General features: G+C 33.9%; 1 protein-coding gene across 2 annotated transcripts in view; it reads left to right on the forward strand.

Moving 5' to 3' along the window:
* The window catches only part of SHOC2 (SHOC2 leucine rich repeat scaffold protein), a 95622-nt gene that overhangs the window by 35920 nt on the left and 41139 nt on the right, over positions 1–18563 (forward strand). For both annotated transcript variants that reach the window (XM_004428078.3, XM_087432575.1), the window contains exon 2: positions 14066–15007. In XM_004428078.3, the coding sequence (XP_004428135.1) occupies positions 14305–15007 (703 nt within the window). In that variant the 5' untranslated portion in view covers positions 14066–14304. The remainder of the gene's footprint in view (positions 1–14065; positions 15008–18563) is intronic.

Raw genomic sequence — 18563 nt, forward strand, 5'->3', positions numbered from 1 at the left:
CAGGATATCATATTTCAATTTTGCTTCCTACCTCTCCATCCCATCTTTTGTGCTCAGAAAGAAACCTTTTCTACCTCATTTGTAAATTTTGTGGTTGCCTAAGGCCCAGGTCTTTGTTATTGATGTCCTGAGCCTAGTCCTGAGCTCTCTTCCCCTCTTTTGTGTTGTTCATGCAGATCATGGTGTTATAACCATCAGTATGCTGATAACTCCCAAATTTGTTTCTACCTCCAGCCTCTTAGCTCCAGGATCGTCCTCCCTGTCCAAATAGAATATATCACTAAGTTTGTCGATGTTCTCTCCTAAATATTTCTTTCCATGTATTTTGTAGTATTTTAGTGTAAGATATCAGCTCTCTCCTAATTACTGCAGTAGTCGTCTAACTGAATTCCTGCTTCTACTCTTTCCCTCAACAATCCATTCTCCACACAACGGTGTGAGAGATCCTTTTAAAACGTAGATTGTGTCATTCTCTTAAAATAGTTGAATAGTTTAGAAGAAAATCTAAGCTCATTATGGCTACAACATTCTGCATAGTTTTGTCTACAGTCTGATCTCATATCATTCTCCCTCATACATAATCCTGAAACATTAGCCTCCATTTAGTTCCTTTGTTTCACAATGTTCTTGCATATCTCAGCCTTTACGTGTTATTTTCTCTTTATGAAATGCTTTTTTGTCCCGCTACCTGACTGTAAGCACTTACAGGGTAGGAACCATGTCTATTTTATTTATTTAGCTCTTAGCATGATGCCTGGCACATGGAGGAGTTCAATAAATATTTGTGAAATGCATATTAACAAATATGCATAATTATAGTATTTCTTTTGGTTGAAGTGTTCTTTGCATTCCATTTAGGAATTGTTTACGTAGGTCATATTAGTATTCATCTTCCATACGTGTACCATTTATAAAAATACCTAAGTAAATAATTTTTGTGCATTACTTCTTTAATATATTGCTAAAAACCACACAACAGAATAGTCTCTAGTTCCTCTCCTCCTGGGCCCAGTATAGTTATAACTCATTTACCTTTTATTTTTCTACAGTAATGTTCATCTTTGATTCTATAGTACCTGTCCAATATGTCACTTGTATTTAAATTTTAATCGAATAAATTACAAAATAGTGAAGTTCTTTATTTCCAAGAAAATAAACTATTGCAACTGTTCTTTTAATTTGACTCTCAAATTCTAAGACCGATGGTGTGACATCAGCACAACACTACTTACGGATATTGCAGGTTATACCTTCAGGGTGATTGTAGTACACAGATATTTTCCCTCATTCCACTCCCTCTTAATTTTTTTTTTTTAGCTAAAAACCTAATCAGTTTATGCTAGATTTGGTGACAAGTAAAAATGGAGATACTGAGTATTTTGATGTATAATAGCCTAGCTTTTGAACTAATTTCAATGATCTTTTAACCTTATCTGGAAGATAGAGGGAGGTATGCTTAGGATGTTCCTGATTTACTCATCATTATTTTATGAATGATCATTGTATTAACTAAATGAATTTATACTTGAAAAAAAAGAACCTTTTCTTTCCTGGTAATATTTATGAAATATATACCTTCCCAAATGAATGGTATCTGTAAACAGGTATGTTTTTTATTTGATATTGAACAAGATTGAGAGAAATCTTTTCCCAGCCAATTTGAATGGCTTACTCACTTATCTTTTTAATTTTTATTTTCAAAATATGTTTTTTCAAAAATGTTTTTAAACTTCCACTTATTTAAAAATATCAGTTTACTTTTTTGTAATCTATATATGGTTGATTTGTATTGTTCATTGTATTTTATTTTTTACATTTTTCATTTGAAATAATTTTAGACTCAGAATTTGGAAAAATAGTACAGTGTTACCCTGTACTCTTCACTTGTTTTCCACTGGTGATAACATCTTACATAACTATAGCACAATTATCAAAACCAGAAAATTGACATTGGTACAATACTATTAATTAAACTACAGTCGTTATTTGAGATTTTACCAGTTTTTCCATACTCTCTTTTTTTGGTGGTGGGGGGAGTCGATAGTCCTATGAAGTTTGATCACATGTATAGATTCTTGTAACCACCACAACAATCAAAGTACAGAACTATTTCATCACTTCAAAGAAGCTCCCACATGTTACCCCTTTATAGTCATACTCTCACCCCAACCCTAAGCCATAGCAACCACTGATTTGTTCTCCATCACTATAATTTTGTCATTTAAGAATATTATATGAACAGAATCATACAGTTTGTAAAGTTTTAATATTCACTTTTTCACTTAACGTAGTGCCTTTGAGATCCATCCAAATTTTTGTGTGCAAGGATAGTTTGCTCCTTTTTATTGTTGAATAGTATTCCATTGTATGGATGTACCACAGTTTATCAATTCACCCAATAAGAGACAATTGGGTTGTTTCCAGTTTTAGGGTATTAAGAATAAAGCTGCTATGAACATTTGTATACAGGTTTTAGTGTGAACATAAGTTTTCATTTCTCTACGATAAATACCTAGGAGTGCAATTGCTGGGTTGTATATGAAGTGTACATTTAACTCTGAGAAACTGCGAATTGTTTTCCGGCATGGCTGTACCATTTTCTGTTCTCATCAGCAGTGAATGATCTGATTTCTCCACATTTTCCCCAGCACTTGGTATCATCTGTATTTTTTATTTTAGCTCTTTTAATAGGTGTGTAGTTATATTTGTATTTCCCTAATGGCTAATGATGTTGAACATCTTTACATGTGCTTATTCACCATTTGTGTCTTTGGTAGAGTGTCTTTACAAGTCTTTTGCCCATTTTCTAATTGGATTGATTGTTTTCTTACTGATTAAAGGAGTTCTTTATATATTCTGGGTATATTTTCTCACGGACTCTAGCTTGTCTTTTCATCCTCTTAACTGAGTCATTCACAGTGCAAAAGTTTTTAATTTTGATGAAGTCCAGTTTATCAATTTTTTTTCTCTTTAAGGATTGTACTTTTGGTGTCATATCTAATAATTCCTTGCCTAACCTTAGGTCATAAAGATTTTCTTCTAAAATTTTTATAGCTTTATTTTTCACATTTTGATTTTTGATCCATTTTGAGTTAATTTCTGTACAAGGTATGAGGTTTAGGTCAAGGGTGGTGGTTTTTTTTTCGTTTTTTGCCTCTAAAAGTCCAGTTGGTCCAGTAGCATTTGTTTGAAAGGCTATTTCCTCCATTGAATTGCTTTTGCATGTTTGTCAAAAATCAGTTGGACAGTGCCAAATGCTGGTGAGGATGTGGAGGAACGACGCTGGTGGGAATGCAAAATGGTATAGCCACTTTGGAAGACAGTTGGACAGTTTTCTTACAAAAATAAACATACTCTTATCATACAACCCAGCAATTACTCTCCTTGGTATTTACCCAAATGAGTTGAAAATTTATGCCTACACAAAAACCTGCACAAGAATGTTTATAGCAGATTTATTCATAATTACCAAAACTTGAAAGGAACCAAGATGTTTTTTAATAGGTGAATAGATAAATAAGCTGTGGTACATCCAGACAAGAAATATTATTTAGCAATAAAAAGCTATTCAGACCCAAAAAGAAATGGGGGAATCTTAAATGAGTATTTCTAAGTGAAAGAGGCCAGTGTGAAAGACTACATACTGTATGATTCCAAGTATGTTACATTTTGGAAAACGCAAAACTACGGAGATAGCAAAAAGACTATCAGTGACTGCCAGGGGCTTGACAGGAGGGAGGGAGAGGTGAATAAGTGGAGCACGGGAATATTTTTTAGGAGAGTGAAACTATTATGTATGATACTGTATTGGTAGGTATATGTCATCTTACATTTGTCAAAACCCATAGAATATACAACACAAAGAGTGAAACTTTATGTAAACTGGATTTTAGTTAATGATATTGTATCAGTATTGGCTCATCAATTATAAGAAATTTACCACAGTAATGTAAGATGTCAATTATAGAGGAAACTGAGATGGGGGCAAGAAGGTATATGGGAACTCTCTGTACTTTCTGTCCATTTTTTCTGTGAACCTGAAACTGCTCTAAAAAGTAAAGTCTATTAATTAAAAAAAAATTAGTTGGGCATATTTGTGTGGGGCCATTTCTGGGTTGTCTATTCTGTTTTATGTCTGTGTCTTGTCCCCCTGCTGATACCACATTGTCTTGGTTACTATAGCCATATAGGAAGTCTTAAAATTGGATAGTCTGGTCCTCTGACTTCATTCTTTTTCAAAATTGTTTTAGCTGTCCTAGTGCTTTTATATATAAATTTTAGAATCAGGTTATCTTTGTCTATAAAACCAGCTTACTGGGATTTTTAGAGGAATTGCATTAAATCTATAAATCAATTTGGGGAGAACTATCTTTACAACATTGAGTTCTTCAATCCATTTACATGATATGTCTCTACATTTATTTAGGTCATTTTTTATTTCTTTCATCAGTGTTTTGTAGTATTATGCATACAGAGTCCGTACATATTTTGTTAGATTTATACCTAAGGGTTTCTTTTTTTGGAGCAATTGCAAATGGTTTTGTGGTTTTAATTTTGGTTTCCAATCGTTTGTTTCTAACATATAGAAATATGATTGATTTTTTTTTTTTTGTGAGGAGGACTAACGCTGAGCTAACATCCAATGCCAATCCTCCCCTTTTTTTTTCTTGGGGAAGATTGGCCCTAAGCTAACATCCGTGCCCATGTTCCTCTACTTTATATGGGATGCTGTCACAGCATGGCTTAATCAGTGTGCGCCCGGGATCCGAACCTGTGAACCCTGGGCCACCGCAGCAGAGCGTGCGCTTAACCACTGCGCCACTGGGCTGGCCCCGAAATATGATTGATTTTTGTATGTTGATTTTATTTCCTGTGATCATGCTAAACTCACTTATTAGTTCTGTGGGGTTTTTGGAGAATCCCTGCAATGTTCTACATAGACAATTGTGTCATCTACAAATAGGGACAATTTTATTTCTTCCTTTATAATCTGTATGGTGTTTCTTTTTCTTGTCTTATTGCGCTTGCTAGGACTTTCACTACTATGTTCAATAGGAGTAGTAAGAGCTGTATTGATTTGCTACCATGTTGAAGATTTTTGCATTTCTGTTCATGAGGGCTGTTGGCCTGTAGCTTTTACCCTTCTTCTTTTTCTTGTTTTTTTTTTTTTTTGTAGTGTCTTTGTCTGGTTTTGGTATCAGGATGATGCTGGCCTGATAAAATGAGTATTTCCTGGAAGAGATTGTGTCTGATTGGTGTTATTTCTTCTTTAAATGCTTGTTAGATTTCTCCAGTGAAACCATTTGTGCCTGGCAATTTCTTTTGGCAAGTTGTAAACTATTAATTCAATTTCTTTAGCAGTTATAGATAGGATTATTCAGGTGATCTATTTTATTTTGAGTGAGTTTTGGTAATTTGTGGTTATCAAGGATTTTGGTCTATTTTATCTAAATTGTTCAATTTATGTCCATAGAGTTATTTTTACTGTTCTCTTTTATCCTTTTAATGTCTGTGCAGTATTTAACGATATTCTCTCTTTCATTCCTGATACTGGTAATTTGTGTCTTCTCTTTCTTCTTTGTCAGAGTTGTTAGATATTTATCAATTCTATTGATCTTTTTAAAGAACCAGCTTTTTGTTTTATTGATTTTTCTTTATTTTTAGTTTTCAATTTCATGGATTTCTGTTGTCTATTATATTTCCCTTCTGCTTGCTTTGGGTGTCTTTTGCTCTTTTTCAAGTTTCTTGATGTGGGAACTTAGATTATTGATTTGTGGCCTTTCTTTTTTTCTAATATAATCATTCATTGATATAAATTTCCCTTTAAGCACTGCTTTTGCTGCATCTCATAGATTTTGATATATTTTCATTTTCATTCAGCTCAATATGTAGTTTAATTTGCCGTGTTACTTTTTTGACTCACAGATTATTTAGAAGTTTGTTGTTTAATTTCCAAGTGTTTGGAGCTTTTTGTTATCTTTCTGTTAGCGATTTCTAGTTTAATTCCATTATAGTCAGAGTATGTACTTTGTATGATTTCGATTCTTTTAAATTTAAGATTTCTTTTATGATTCAAGTTGTGGTCTATCTTGGTGACTGTTGCATGTGCCCTTGAAAAGAATGTGTGTTTTACTTTTTTGAGTGGAATGTTCTGTAAATGTCAATTAGATCCATTGATTTATGATTTTTTTTGGTTATCCTATGTCCTTGCTAATTTTATTATTGTAGTTTTGTTAGTTACTGAGAGAGGGTTTTGAAATTCCTAACTGTTATAATTTCCCTCCTTGTCCCAGGTAATTTTCTTTGCTCTGCATTCTGTTTTGATACTAATATATCCACTGAAGCTTTCCTTTATTAGTGTTTGCGTGGTATACCTTTTTGAATACTGGTAATCCCCCTTTGTTATTAAATTTGAGTTGAGTTTCTTGTAGACAGTATATAGTTAGGTCGTGTTTTTTAAAACTCATTCTGACAATCTCTGGCTTTTAATTGGTGTGTTAAGACCATTTACATTTATTGTAATTGTTGCTATGTGTGGATTTAAACCTGCTGTTTTATTATTTTCCGTTTATTCCTTCTGTTTTTCTTTTTTCTCCTTCTCTTTCTTACTATGGGTTACTTGAACATTTTAAAGGTTTTACTTTATCTGTAGTGTTTTTGAGTATACTTCTTTCTATATGTTTTTTCTTTTGATTGTTCTAGGGATTACAGTATACATCGTTAGGTTATCATAGTCTGTTAGTATCAACATTTTATCCCTTCAAGTAGAATGTGATAATCTTAGCATCATTTAGGTCATTTTGCTTTCACTCCTTTATCATATAGTTGCCTCAGTACCTCTGTGTATGTTAACAACCACCTCAGAGAGTTACATTCTTTGCTTTCAACAGTCAAACATAATTTACAAAACTGAAGAGGAGAAGAATTGCCAATTATATTAATCCATATTCTTAACCTTTCCATTGATCTTTCTTCATTCCCGATGTTCTAAGTTTCATTATGTTTGCTTTTCTATCTGAAGAACTTCCTTTGATGATTCCTTTAGAGCAGGTTTGCTGGCATCAAATTCTCTTCGTTTTCCTTCATCTGAGAATGTCGATATTTTTCCTTCATTCCTGAAGAATTTTTATGCTGAATAAAGAAGTCTGGGGGCCGGCCCCATGGCTTAGTGGTTAAGTGCGCGCTCCGCTACTGGTGGCCCGGGTTTGGATCCTGGGCACGCACCGATGCACCGCTTCTCCGGCCATGCTGAGGCCCTCTCCCACATACAGCAACTAGAAGGATGTGCAGCTATGACATACAACTATCTACTGGGGCTTTGGGGAAAAAAAGGAGGAGGATTGGCAATAGATGTTAGCTCAGAGCTGGTCTTCCTCAGCAAAAAATAGAAGGATTGGCATGGATGTTAGCTCAGGGCTGATCTTCCTCACACACACACACACACACAAAAGTCTGGATTGACAGTTCTTTTTTTCAACACTTGAAAAATGTTTGTCACTTCCTCAGATCTGTATGATTTCTGATGAGAAATTCACTGTCATTCAAATCATTGTTCCCCTATAGGTTTGTATTGTTTTTCTCTGGCTTCTTTCAAGGTTTTTAGTTTTCAGAAATTTGTTTATCATATTCTGGGAATGGATTTCTTTGAGTTTTTCCTGTTTGGAATTTGCTAAGCTTTTTGTCTCTATAGGTTTACATTTTTTTACCAAATTTCAGAAGTTTCAGCCATTGTCTCTTTCAATAGTTTTTCAGCCTCTATTCTTTCTTCTCTCCTCTGGGACTCAGAAGAAACAAATGTTATATGTTTTTTTCTGTCTCACAGCTCACTGAGGCTCTTGTGAGTTTTTAAAATCCATTTTCTTTTTGTTCAGATTGGATAATTTCTACTGGTCTTTCTTCAAGTTCACTGAATCTTACTTCAGTAATCTCCATTCTCCTATTGAGCCCATTCAGTGAGTTTTTAAATATCATTATTTTTTTGTAGGTCTAAAATTTTCATTTGGTTCTCTTTTTTATTTCTTTGCTGAGACTTTATACTTATCTGTATGTTTCCAGAGTATATGTAATTGTTTGAGCATTTTTTTTGTTGTTTTTTTGAGAGCTGCTTTAAAATCTTTGTCAGATAATTCCAACATCTGTGTCATCTCAGTGTTGGTGTCTGTTGATTGTCTTTTCTCATTCAAGTTGATATTTTCCTAGTTCTTGGTATGATGAGTAATTTTGGATTGTATCCTGGACGTTTTGAGACTCTATTATGAAATTCAGACTTCTGGTTAAATCTTCTGTTTTAGCAGTCAACCTGTTTTGGTTCAGAAAACATGTCCCAACTCATTTTTGTGGCCTTCAGTTGCAATATAGTTATCAAAAATTTTTCAGGGGTATTCTGGTCTGTTCTGCTTCTGGGCCACCCCAAGGCCATTCTGAAACATTGATGGTATTCTGCATTATAGTTAAGTTCTCAAAGCATTTGTTGTTTTGATTCTGGTTGGTTTCATGTATGAGCTTCTAGGGAGTGTACCTGAGAATACATAGAATGAAAGAATCCCTTTCTCCAGCTCCCTACTGTCCTTAATCCTCTTCCTCCCCCTTCTAGTTGTGAAGGGGTGGTGTGCTGCCTCTTTGCTAACATTTGCTTAGTGCAGGGTGGGGGATGAGCCACAGGGCTCTTCCTCATAGTACAGCTTTTGCTCCAATGGGGAGGGAGAGGGCTACCACTTCTTAGCTGACATTTGCTTAGTGCAAGGTGGGGATGCTCAACAGGACTCTCCTCCACAGTCTTCTTGGCCACAGTGCTGATGCCAAGGGGTATGTGTGCAGCTTCTGTTCAAGTTAGTGCAGGGCTGGGATGGTTGGCAGAGTTTCACTCCACAGTCTTTGGCCTCAGTGCTAGTTGGGGAGGGGTAGGACATGACTTCTCATGTGGTGTTCAAATGGAATAAGGAGGATATAGTCAAAATGGTTCTATCCTGCAGTGCTGTTCTCTTCATAGTAGACTATGAAGACTAGAGAGAACAGACATAGACTAGAGAGAGCAGACTTTTCTTAGTTCTTTTTTTTGTCATTGTCTATTGGTGTTTTTGGATTATGGGCTTCTCTACTGTCCAGGCCAGGAGATATAGGAAACAAAAATGAAGACAAAAAACAAAAAGTCAGAGAACTCAGCACCAGGTCATCCTTCATCCAAGGTTCCTAGCCAGTCTACCTTCTTTTCTCTGCCTTTCAGAATCTTCTGCTAGTTGTTTTTTCTATGTATTTTGCCCAGGGTTTTAGGTTGTAATTAATGGGAGGTACAGGGTAAAATGGACCTATTCCGTCTTGCCTGGAACCAGAAGTCTTGTTCATTGTAGTTCAAGATCAAATACAAGTCATGCGCCGCATAACAATATTTTGATCAACAACGGACTGCATATACGACAGTGGTCTCATAAGATCAGTACCATATAGCCTCTGCATGTAGTAGGCTATACTGTCTAGGTTTGTGTAAGTACACCTTATGATGTTTACACAATGATGAAATCACCTAACAACACATTTCACAGAACATATACTGTCATTAAGCAATGTGTGATTGCATTGTAAAGCTTTCACATCTACATTTAAGGTAAGACTTAGAAATATATTTACTGTATATGGCCTCTTGATGTGTTTTTTTAGGTAAATAATTATTGTTGCATGTGATGATTATCATTATAGTCTTATACCAAGAATAGATCTTATTAGACTAGTGCTTTCTCACTTTCTTCTCTCCTCCAGTCTTCCTCTCCTTAGATTTTAGGAAATTGTAGCTATTTTAGTAACAGCTAAAAGTAATGTGAGTATATTACAAGACAAGGAAATTTATTTTTAAAAATTTTTATATCCAATTTGCGTAAAAGTTATAGTTCCTGAAAGGAATGATTTAAAATCTGAAACAGTGATTTGGGACAGTGGTTGGAGAACTGTGGCCTGAGGGCCAAATCCAGTTTGAGGCCTGTTTTGGTAAAGTTTTATTGAAACACAGCTACTCCTATTCATTTACATATCGTCTACAGCTGTTTTCATGCAAAAATGACAGTTTCTGTTACAGGTACTCATCTGGCCCACTAAGCCTAAAGTATTTAATATATGGCCCTTGACAGGAAAAGTTTGTTGACTTTTCCTGACTTAGAAGGTATTGGAGGCCTAAATTATTATAATCAACATCCTCATACAATTATGATTTGGATACTTATCTTTGAAATACAGCGTGGTATAGTGGAAAGAACATACATGGGCTTTAGAATCAGACAGACCTGGTTTTGAGTTTTTCCTCACTTATTAGGTATCTGACTTTTCATGTCTCAGTTTTCTCATCTGTAAATTGGGTATAGAGGAACTCTTCTACTTAGGAATTTGAAGTTAAGAGTTTTCATAATTTGGAACATAGCTATGTACCAGAGAAAAATTGCTCAACTCAGACCTCTACCAACAAATGGTGTTGGTAGTTTCTTGTTTGGTGTCATTTTGGACTAATGGTAAAATAGACTCAAGGGACCTAACTTGGTTATAAGTAGAGACACTTATTTAATATCTTCCTTGATGTGGTTGTGAGAATATGAAATAAGATAAAAAGCCCATATTCAGGTGCTCCGTATATAGTAGTTATTAGGTGGTGGGGAATAGAGGAGTCATCTTGGGTGGTAAAGATCCCAGTATAAAAACACCATTGCCAGCCTCAGCTTAATTGATGCAATTTTATGCCTTTTCACTAGATTTTAAGCGTTTTGAGAATGGGTACTGTTATATTCTGTTACATAAGTGGGGGCAAGATTCAGATTTTGTGGAGAAGTACCTGTCTCCCAAAACCTTGTAGAGTTCAAGAGGTCAAAAACTGTTGAGAGCTGGCCCTGATGGTCTGGTGGTTCAAGTTCGGCACTCTTACCACTTGGGCGGCCCAGGTTTGTTTCCTGGTCGCGGAACCACACCATCTGTCAGTTGCCATGCTGTGGTGGTGGCTCACGTAGAAGAACTAGAAGGACATACAACTGGGATATACCACCATGCACTGGTGCTTTGGGGAAGAAAAAAAGAAAAAAAAAGGAGGAAGATTGGCAACAGATGTTGGCTCAGGGCGAATCTTTCCCTGCAAACAAAACAAAAACAAAAAAAACTATTGAATAGTTTATTTCCAAGAAACATGAAATATTACTCTCAGTATGTGTTTTGCATCAAAAATAGTTTAGCAGTGTCACCTAATTCAGGTCTGGATTAGACCTAGAACTTAATTTTGGGCAGTCAAGTCATTTGTTAGTTCTCCTAGACAAAATATAGTTTTACTGGATGTGAACATTTTTTAGTTAATAGTCAAACCTGGTTAATTAGTTAATTCCTTTGAGTAAAGCATGGTGATAATGTCAAGGCCCAAATTATATTCTCTGTGCCTAGTTATATTATTATGAACTGTGACTGAACTATATACCAGTAAATCTCTTTAGGTATAAGAGCTGCAGGATGAGTAATGGGGTCATTTAGTTCAAATCCATCACCATTGCAGGAAAACCATCGAAGTATCTATAGTATGAACTTTAGATACAGTGGATGGTATTTATAGATTATGGGAAGTCCCTTTAGACTTCAATGTGTACTTTAAATTATTAGTAACTTGTTTTGTCATTAATACCGTTTCTTTTCTCACCCTCTCCTTTACCCTCAATTTTCATTATTTTAGAATTATATTTAAGAAATACAGTATTAAATATACCAGTGTTCAATTTCCATTTGTTTCCCAAACTTGATAAGCATTTGCTGAAACATTTATTATTAAAACAAATGTTTCCTAGATCTCTCTCCTAAAGATTCTGATTCAGTGGTGTAGGATAGAGCCTGGGAATTTGTTTTTTTAAACTAATATCCCAAGTTTATTTTATTTTAGTTTTTATCATTAGAGAAGTTTGAGAAACACTGGAATAGGAGATCAAGGATTCTATCTTTAAAAATGCCAATAGTGTGTTGAAGAAAGTGTTATTTTTAACTCGCCCAAAAATGCTTTAAAATCTAATTTTTTAAGTAAGCAGAAACTTTAAAATTTTCCTAGTATACTTTTTAAGAGGATAGACTTGTTCTCTAATACCTAACATCTATATTTTTTATGCCTTATACATCTCACTTGATCCTTACATAGAAAGTACCCTTTTAAATTCAGTACATACATATCTTGCTAAATAGAAGTTTGATTTTCAGAAACTTGGTATAATAATATACCAAGTATATTGGTATATTATCACAATATAAACTTGTATAATAAATACGAATTGATAAGCCATTCCTGTATTCCGTCTGCTCTGTATATCTTCCATTATTCACTGTTGTATGGTTTTAATAAATGTGCTTTCATTTTGGCTCACCATCATTACTTTGTGAATCAGTACCTCTGAAGTTTTTCTTAGTCTCTTGCTAGTAGCTCAAAATTATTTTCTCTTTTTGAAGGGGTGGTGAGTAGTGGGGAGCTTTAGCTTTTCTGATGTACTAGCAAATAATAGCATGTTTATTTAATCGTAGACTCTTATATGCCAATAAAATTCGAACTCTCTAGTCTGGAATTTGCAGATCATCTGTCTTCTCCCCAGCTCCTATTGTTCCTGCACCTGTGACCCTTTGCTTCAGCCAAGTCCCACCTTTTCACTTTCCTGTGGCAAACTAAGCTCATTCCCTATTCTAGGCCTAACTTATCCTTTCATTATATCCATCTGGAATGATTTGCCATCTCTCCTTTACTTGCCTGAACTTCTGTACCCAACCTTTCTCACTACTGTTAGTTTTCTCAAAAGTGCTATAACATATGTCACTCATCTGAGGATTTAATAACATACTATCTTGCCAGTTACTTAATTGTCATATGTGAGTGTTTTGGCTGTCTAATTAAACTGTAACTTTGTATAGGGTAGGACTCATATCCTCTGTATAGAAATTCTTAGCACAATCCTGTGCACTTAGACTATCAAATACTTTTCATGGTTTGATGAAATTTTATTAAAATTTTTTTAACCTCTTAAGCTAATCAGCTGTTATCATTTTGTCTTTAGTCTTTAAGCCCTAGTACCCGATAAAGATCAGTTAGTTATAAAATTAATAATAGAGTCACAAAATAAAAATTATATTTTAAATTTCCAATTGCCTAGGCAGGACTGACTCCTTCACAAAGGTTTTATTCATCTTTTCAGCCTTTGTGAATCGTTTTGGTCATTTTACCAGTGAACTTTTTCTACTTTTAAGAACCCATTAAGAATCCTTCTCACTTTTCCAGTTCCTAGAATATAGATATCATTGAAGATTGCTCTTTGTTACTGTTTCTCAAAGGTAATCCCTAGATCTGCCTGCATCACAGTCACCTACAGTACTTATTAAAGTGCAGGTTCTTAATGTCCTTTTCCCCAAACTATTTGCTGTTCTCCACATATATTTCATTTTGTTCATTTTGTTCTTTTGTCCGATTGCTCTCCATTCTATCACCACCACCTTTGAAATCCTTCCTGTTACCTAAAGCTATCTGGTAATTAATTGCAGATAGAGCAGTTTTAGTGTAGTGGTTAGGAACATAGGCTGTGGATATATACTACCTACATTGGAATCTCAGCTCTGTTACTTTTCCAAGATCACAAAGCTGGTTACTTAAAAATATTTCTATGCCTCAGTGTCCATATGTATAAAACAGGGATAACAATTTCATAGGCCTATTACATGTATTAAATGAATTAATATTTGTAAATTCCTTACAGTGGTGCTTGTATATAGGAAGCACTCAAATATTAGTTGCTGTTGTGATTTCTCCCACGTTTCAGCTCTTATAAGGTTGTATACTGTAGTAACTTGTGTACTTATCTTACATCTTCGTGTTTGATTGCAAATTCCTTAAAGGTAGGGCCTGGCTTATTAATTTTTATAGGTTTTCAATGGATTTTTGCATAATAAAAGGTGTTCGTAAATATTTACTGTTATCAAATCATAGGGAAATGGCAAAATTGTCAGTAAGATTGTTTTTCAGAGCCCATTTACTTAATATAAATTATAATCTAAAGTAATTTAATACTCTCTTTGTATTATTTTTCAGGAATTCTAATGCATCATTGATTGACCAGCACCTTTTGGAATGAGTTATCAGAAATGGGCATAGTGCTTTTAGATCCAACATGTAACAGATGGCTCTTACTCCATGGTGATTACTTCTGCAAGCCAACACCTTTTTTGATTGTGTAGGATCTTTGTCTCTTCATCTTTGAATTCCAATTACTGTTGTTGGCAAATAAAATAAAAGGAGTTCATGTAGTTTTTGCCCAAGCTTGAGTCACCATGAGTAGTAGTTTAGGAAAAGAAAAAGACTGTAAAGAGAAAGATCCCAAAGTACCATCAGCCAAGGAAAGAGAAAAGGAGGCAAAAGCCTCGGGAGGTTTTGGGAAAGAGAGCAAAGAAAAAGAACCTAAGACCAAAGGGAAAGATGCCAAAGATGGAAAGAAGGACTCCAGTGCTGCCCAACCAGGAGTGGCTTTTTCAGTTGACAATACGATCAAACGGCCAAATCCAGCACCTGGGACTAGGAAAAAATCTAGCAATGCAGAAGTGATTAAAGAGCTCAACAAATGCCGGGAAGAGAATTCAATGCGTTTGGACTTATCCAAGAGGTCTATACATATATTGCCATCATCAATCAAAGAATTGATTCAATTAACAGAACTTTATTTATATAGTAACAAATTGCAGTCCCTCCCAGCAGAAGTGGGCTGTCTAGTAAATCTCATGACACTGGCTCTAAGTGAAAATTCACTTACCAGTTTGCCTGACTCTCTTGATAACTTGAAGAAGCTGCGGATGCTTGATTTACGGCATAATAAACTGAGAGAAATTCCTTCAGTGGTATATAGGCTAGATTCTCTCACCACTCTTTACCTTCGCTTTAATCGTATAACTACTGTGGAAAAGGACATCAAAAACCTGTCAAAACTCAGCATGCTTAGCATTCGAGAGAACAAAATCAAACAACTACCTGCTGAAATTGGTAAGAGGCCTTGGATTACTATTATTATTTGTAGTATTTGTTGTGCTAAATAATTTTGTTGAGTGCTTTGCCATATCAGAAAATATCTGATATTTGCCTAAAGACAGCTGGGTTTTTTTCCATCTTTTTTATAGTTACTTATTCAGTTTTAGCAATATTAATTTGTACATCATTTGAGATTATTTTATAGACTTAAGAAAGTAAGTTAGAATATAGTATAATTGGACCTTTTCACACAAACTTAATAATCTTGCATTTTCATTGGAGTAAAAGTGAATTTGAAGCAGAAAACAAGATGTTTGCCTAATTTTTGCCTAATTTTTAAGCTGTTGCCACCTGTTTTAAAAGTTTTTATGTACGTAATTGTATTAGATGTATTAAGGCTACATTTTCCCGTTCTCTGATTTTCCCTTTACCTGAAAAATGTTTGTTTAAATTCACATCATTTTTCTACCTAATTTACTACAAAAGATTGACATATCAGAGCTTTGTGAAAAAGCACTGTCATAAGAAAATTGAAAAATTTTTTTTCATTTTGGAAGTACTTACATGTTCATTAAAAATAATCCAAGAATACAGAAAAGTAGAAGAAAAGTCACCTATAATAAATGCAACACTATTAGCATTTTGGTAGATTTCATTCTAGTCTTTGTATACAAAGCTAAATTGTATGGAAACAAAGGAAATGTTTTTAAAAGAATAATAATAGAACAAAAGATAGGCAATAAACGTGTAAACAAGTGAGTAAAAAGAAATTAGTTTTGATATTTTTAATTAGGGAAAAAATTTCAGAATGATTTGGAATATAGTAAACAATTGACATCAACTTTGAGAAATTGATAAAAGTATTGTCGTTTTATAAAATTTTTAAAAATTGACAAAAATGGATTATGCAACTTTTTAAGGAAACTTTTCTTTTTGTATGAAAAGGGAATTTATTCTGAATAAAACAGGTAAATTAAATATATTATTGCTTTGAGCATTGGTCTTACAGTGGATGATAAAGGAAACTTTCTGTTTGGGCTCTTGAGCTTTGTAGCGATATAATATTCTATGATGTTTTTAAAATTTTATTTAGCTTTGAAAAAGATGCAGTATAAATTTTAGGTATAGTGTTCTACTACATTTAACTCTAACCAGATACTTAAAATCTTAATTTAATTTTGGTTTAATTAAATGTGTTTAGAAAACCCATGATAGATTTTCTCAAGCAATGTACAGTGCTTACAAAGTATGACTCACTCATGAGATATTAAAATGTTCTCAGGGTATTGGAATGGAAATGCTCCTTTCCATGTCCATGTCTTCAGATAGGAATGTGGTTGTTAAATGACCTTTGATTTTGTACCAGATTCAGTCAAAATTTGACATGTATGTATGACTCATTGTGGAATAGAATTATAGGCTATTGGAAAAAGAAACGCTGAATTATATAGAAATATAAAATGTTATTTCCTGTCTTTGTTCTTATTATTGTTTTGTGTATGTATTACACTTGATCCTAAAACTTTGGCTTTAATACATGTGAGTGTCTCTCTTTAAGTATTTTTTTTTACCATAGAGATGTTATCAAATTACCTGAGAATTAAGAACATACATTTCTTAAGCAAGAAATTATTTCATAGGATTTTAAATTTACTTCAGTTTGTTCTTGAGCATATAGATACAGCATTTTTACTAAAAAGTGAGTGTATTTTTTAAAATTGGCAAATTTTATTTAATTAAATGATTGATTTGTTGCTGGCCTAATCTTTTGACTTTTATTCCCAAGTTTGTAATTTTAAAAATAACTATTGAATTTTATTAATGAGCACCCTCCCACCATTAGTGATATTATTAAAGTTTGTGTTCTTGTAATTTCTGTATTTCTGTAAAAACAGTGACTTCATAAATGTTATTTTATTTCAAGCAGGGCAGCAGATAGAAAGTAAACTGTTTTAAAAATAAAACTTAATATTTTTTATAAGGAGTTAAGATTCATAAGGTTTAATGTAGATGCGTGGATTTGAGGCAAACATTGCAGAAGTCTGCATTATCTGTTTCCTTATAGGGAATAAGAAAATAAAGGTCCAGTAAAAATAACATATTTGTAATAATAAGAATAGCTGTTGTTTGAGCACAGTATGTCATATATCATATACTGTTCTATACAGGTATTCTTTACGTATATTATCTTATTAAATTCTTAGACTAACCCAGTGAACTAGGTACTTCTCCCTCCATTGTACTGAAGAAGGAACTGAAAATGTAGGGAAATTAGGTACTTTACTGAAGATCATGCAGCTAGGAAGTTGACAGAGTGAGATTTTCAACCTAAGTCTCACTGTACTGACGCTACTAGTCTAGAAAAGTGGATCCCACTCCCATAGATTATGACTTAGTGGTCTGGCAGGTCCAGGGAATCTGTACTTTTAAAGAATAAGCTGGATTATTCGGTGTGTAGCTGCAATTGAGAGCCATTGTGTTAGGTTTTTTTTTTTTTGATGGGTGAGGATATTAGCTTAGTTGAGAAATAATTCACATACCATATAATTCACGTGTTTAAAGTATATAATTCTATGGTTTTTAGTATGTTCACAGAGTTGTGCAACCATCACAAACAATTTTAGAACACTTTTATCACCCCAAAAAGAAACTCTGTACCCTTTAGCAGTCACCCCACCCCTATTTTATCCCAATCCCTTAGCCCTAGGCAAACACTAATCTACTTTCTGTTTCTATAGATTTCCTTATTCTGGACATTTCGTATAAATGGAATCGTATAGTATATGTCTTTGGCGACTGGCTTCTTTTAGCGTTAATTTTTCAAGATTCATCCAGGTTGTAGCATGTATCAGTACTTCATTCCTTTTTGTTGCTGAATAATATTCCATTATATGAATATACCACATTTTATTTATCCATTCATCAGTTGTTGAACATTTGAGTTGTTTCCACTTTCTGCTATTAAGAATAAAATTACCATGAACATATGTGTACAACTTTTTGCGTGGACATTTGTTTTCATTTTTCTTGGGTATATACCTAGAAGTGAAATTACTGAGTCGTGTGCTAAACTCTGTGTTTAACCTTTTGAGAAACTACTACACTGTTTTTCTAAGTGGCTGCACCATTTAATGTTCCCACCAGCAGTGTATGAAGATTGCGATTTCTCTACATCCTCAACATCCTTGTTATTATTCTGTCTTTTTTTATTAAAGCCATTTCGTTAAGTATGAAATGATATCTTACTGTGGTTTTGCTTTGTAGTTCCCTGATGACTATAGATTTGTTTTTAATTCTTGAAAGCTATCTTTTATTATAAAGGAAAGACAGAACTAGTTATTTTCTGTGATACAGATCTTGTTTTACTGCATTTTTAATTACAAAAAAATAAGATCCTGAGCTCCTTTGAGAATGTTTACAGAATAAGAGCCATGCACAAAGATCAAGTAAAATGGAACTTTGACATTTTTTAAAGTGTTATTCACCTTTAGTGTAATTTGACTTACTGCTGAAACCCATAACAAGAGAATTTATAATTCAAAAGATATGCTAATTATCATTTTGTTAAACT

Source organism: Ceratotherium simum, chromosome 6 (genome assembly GCF_057802395.1).
Source record: "Ceratotherium simum simum isolate JZ-2026a chromosome 6, ASM5780239v1, whole genome shotgun sequence".
Taxonomy (NCBI): Eukaryota; Metazoa; Chordata; class Mammalia; order Perissodactyla; family Rhinocerotidae; genus Ceratotherium; species Ceratotherium simum.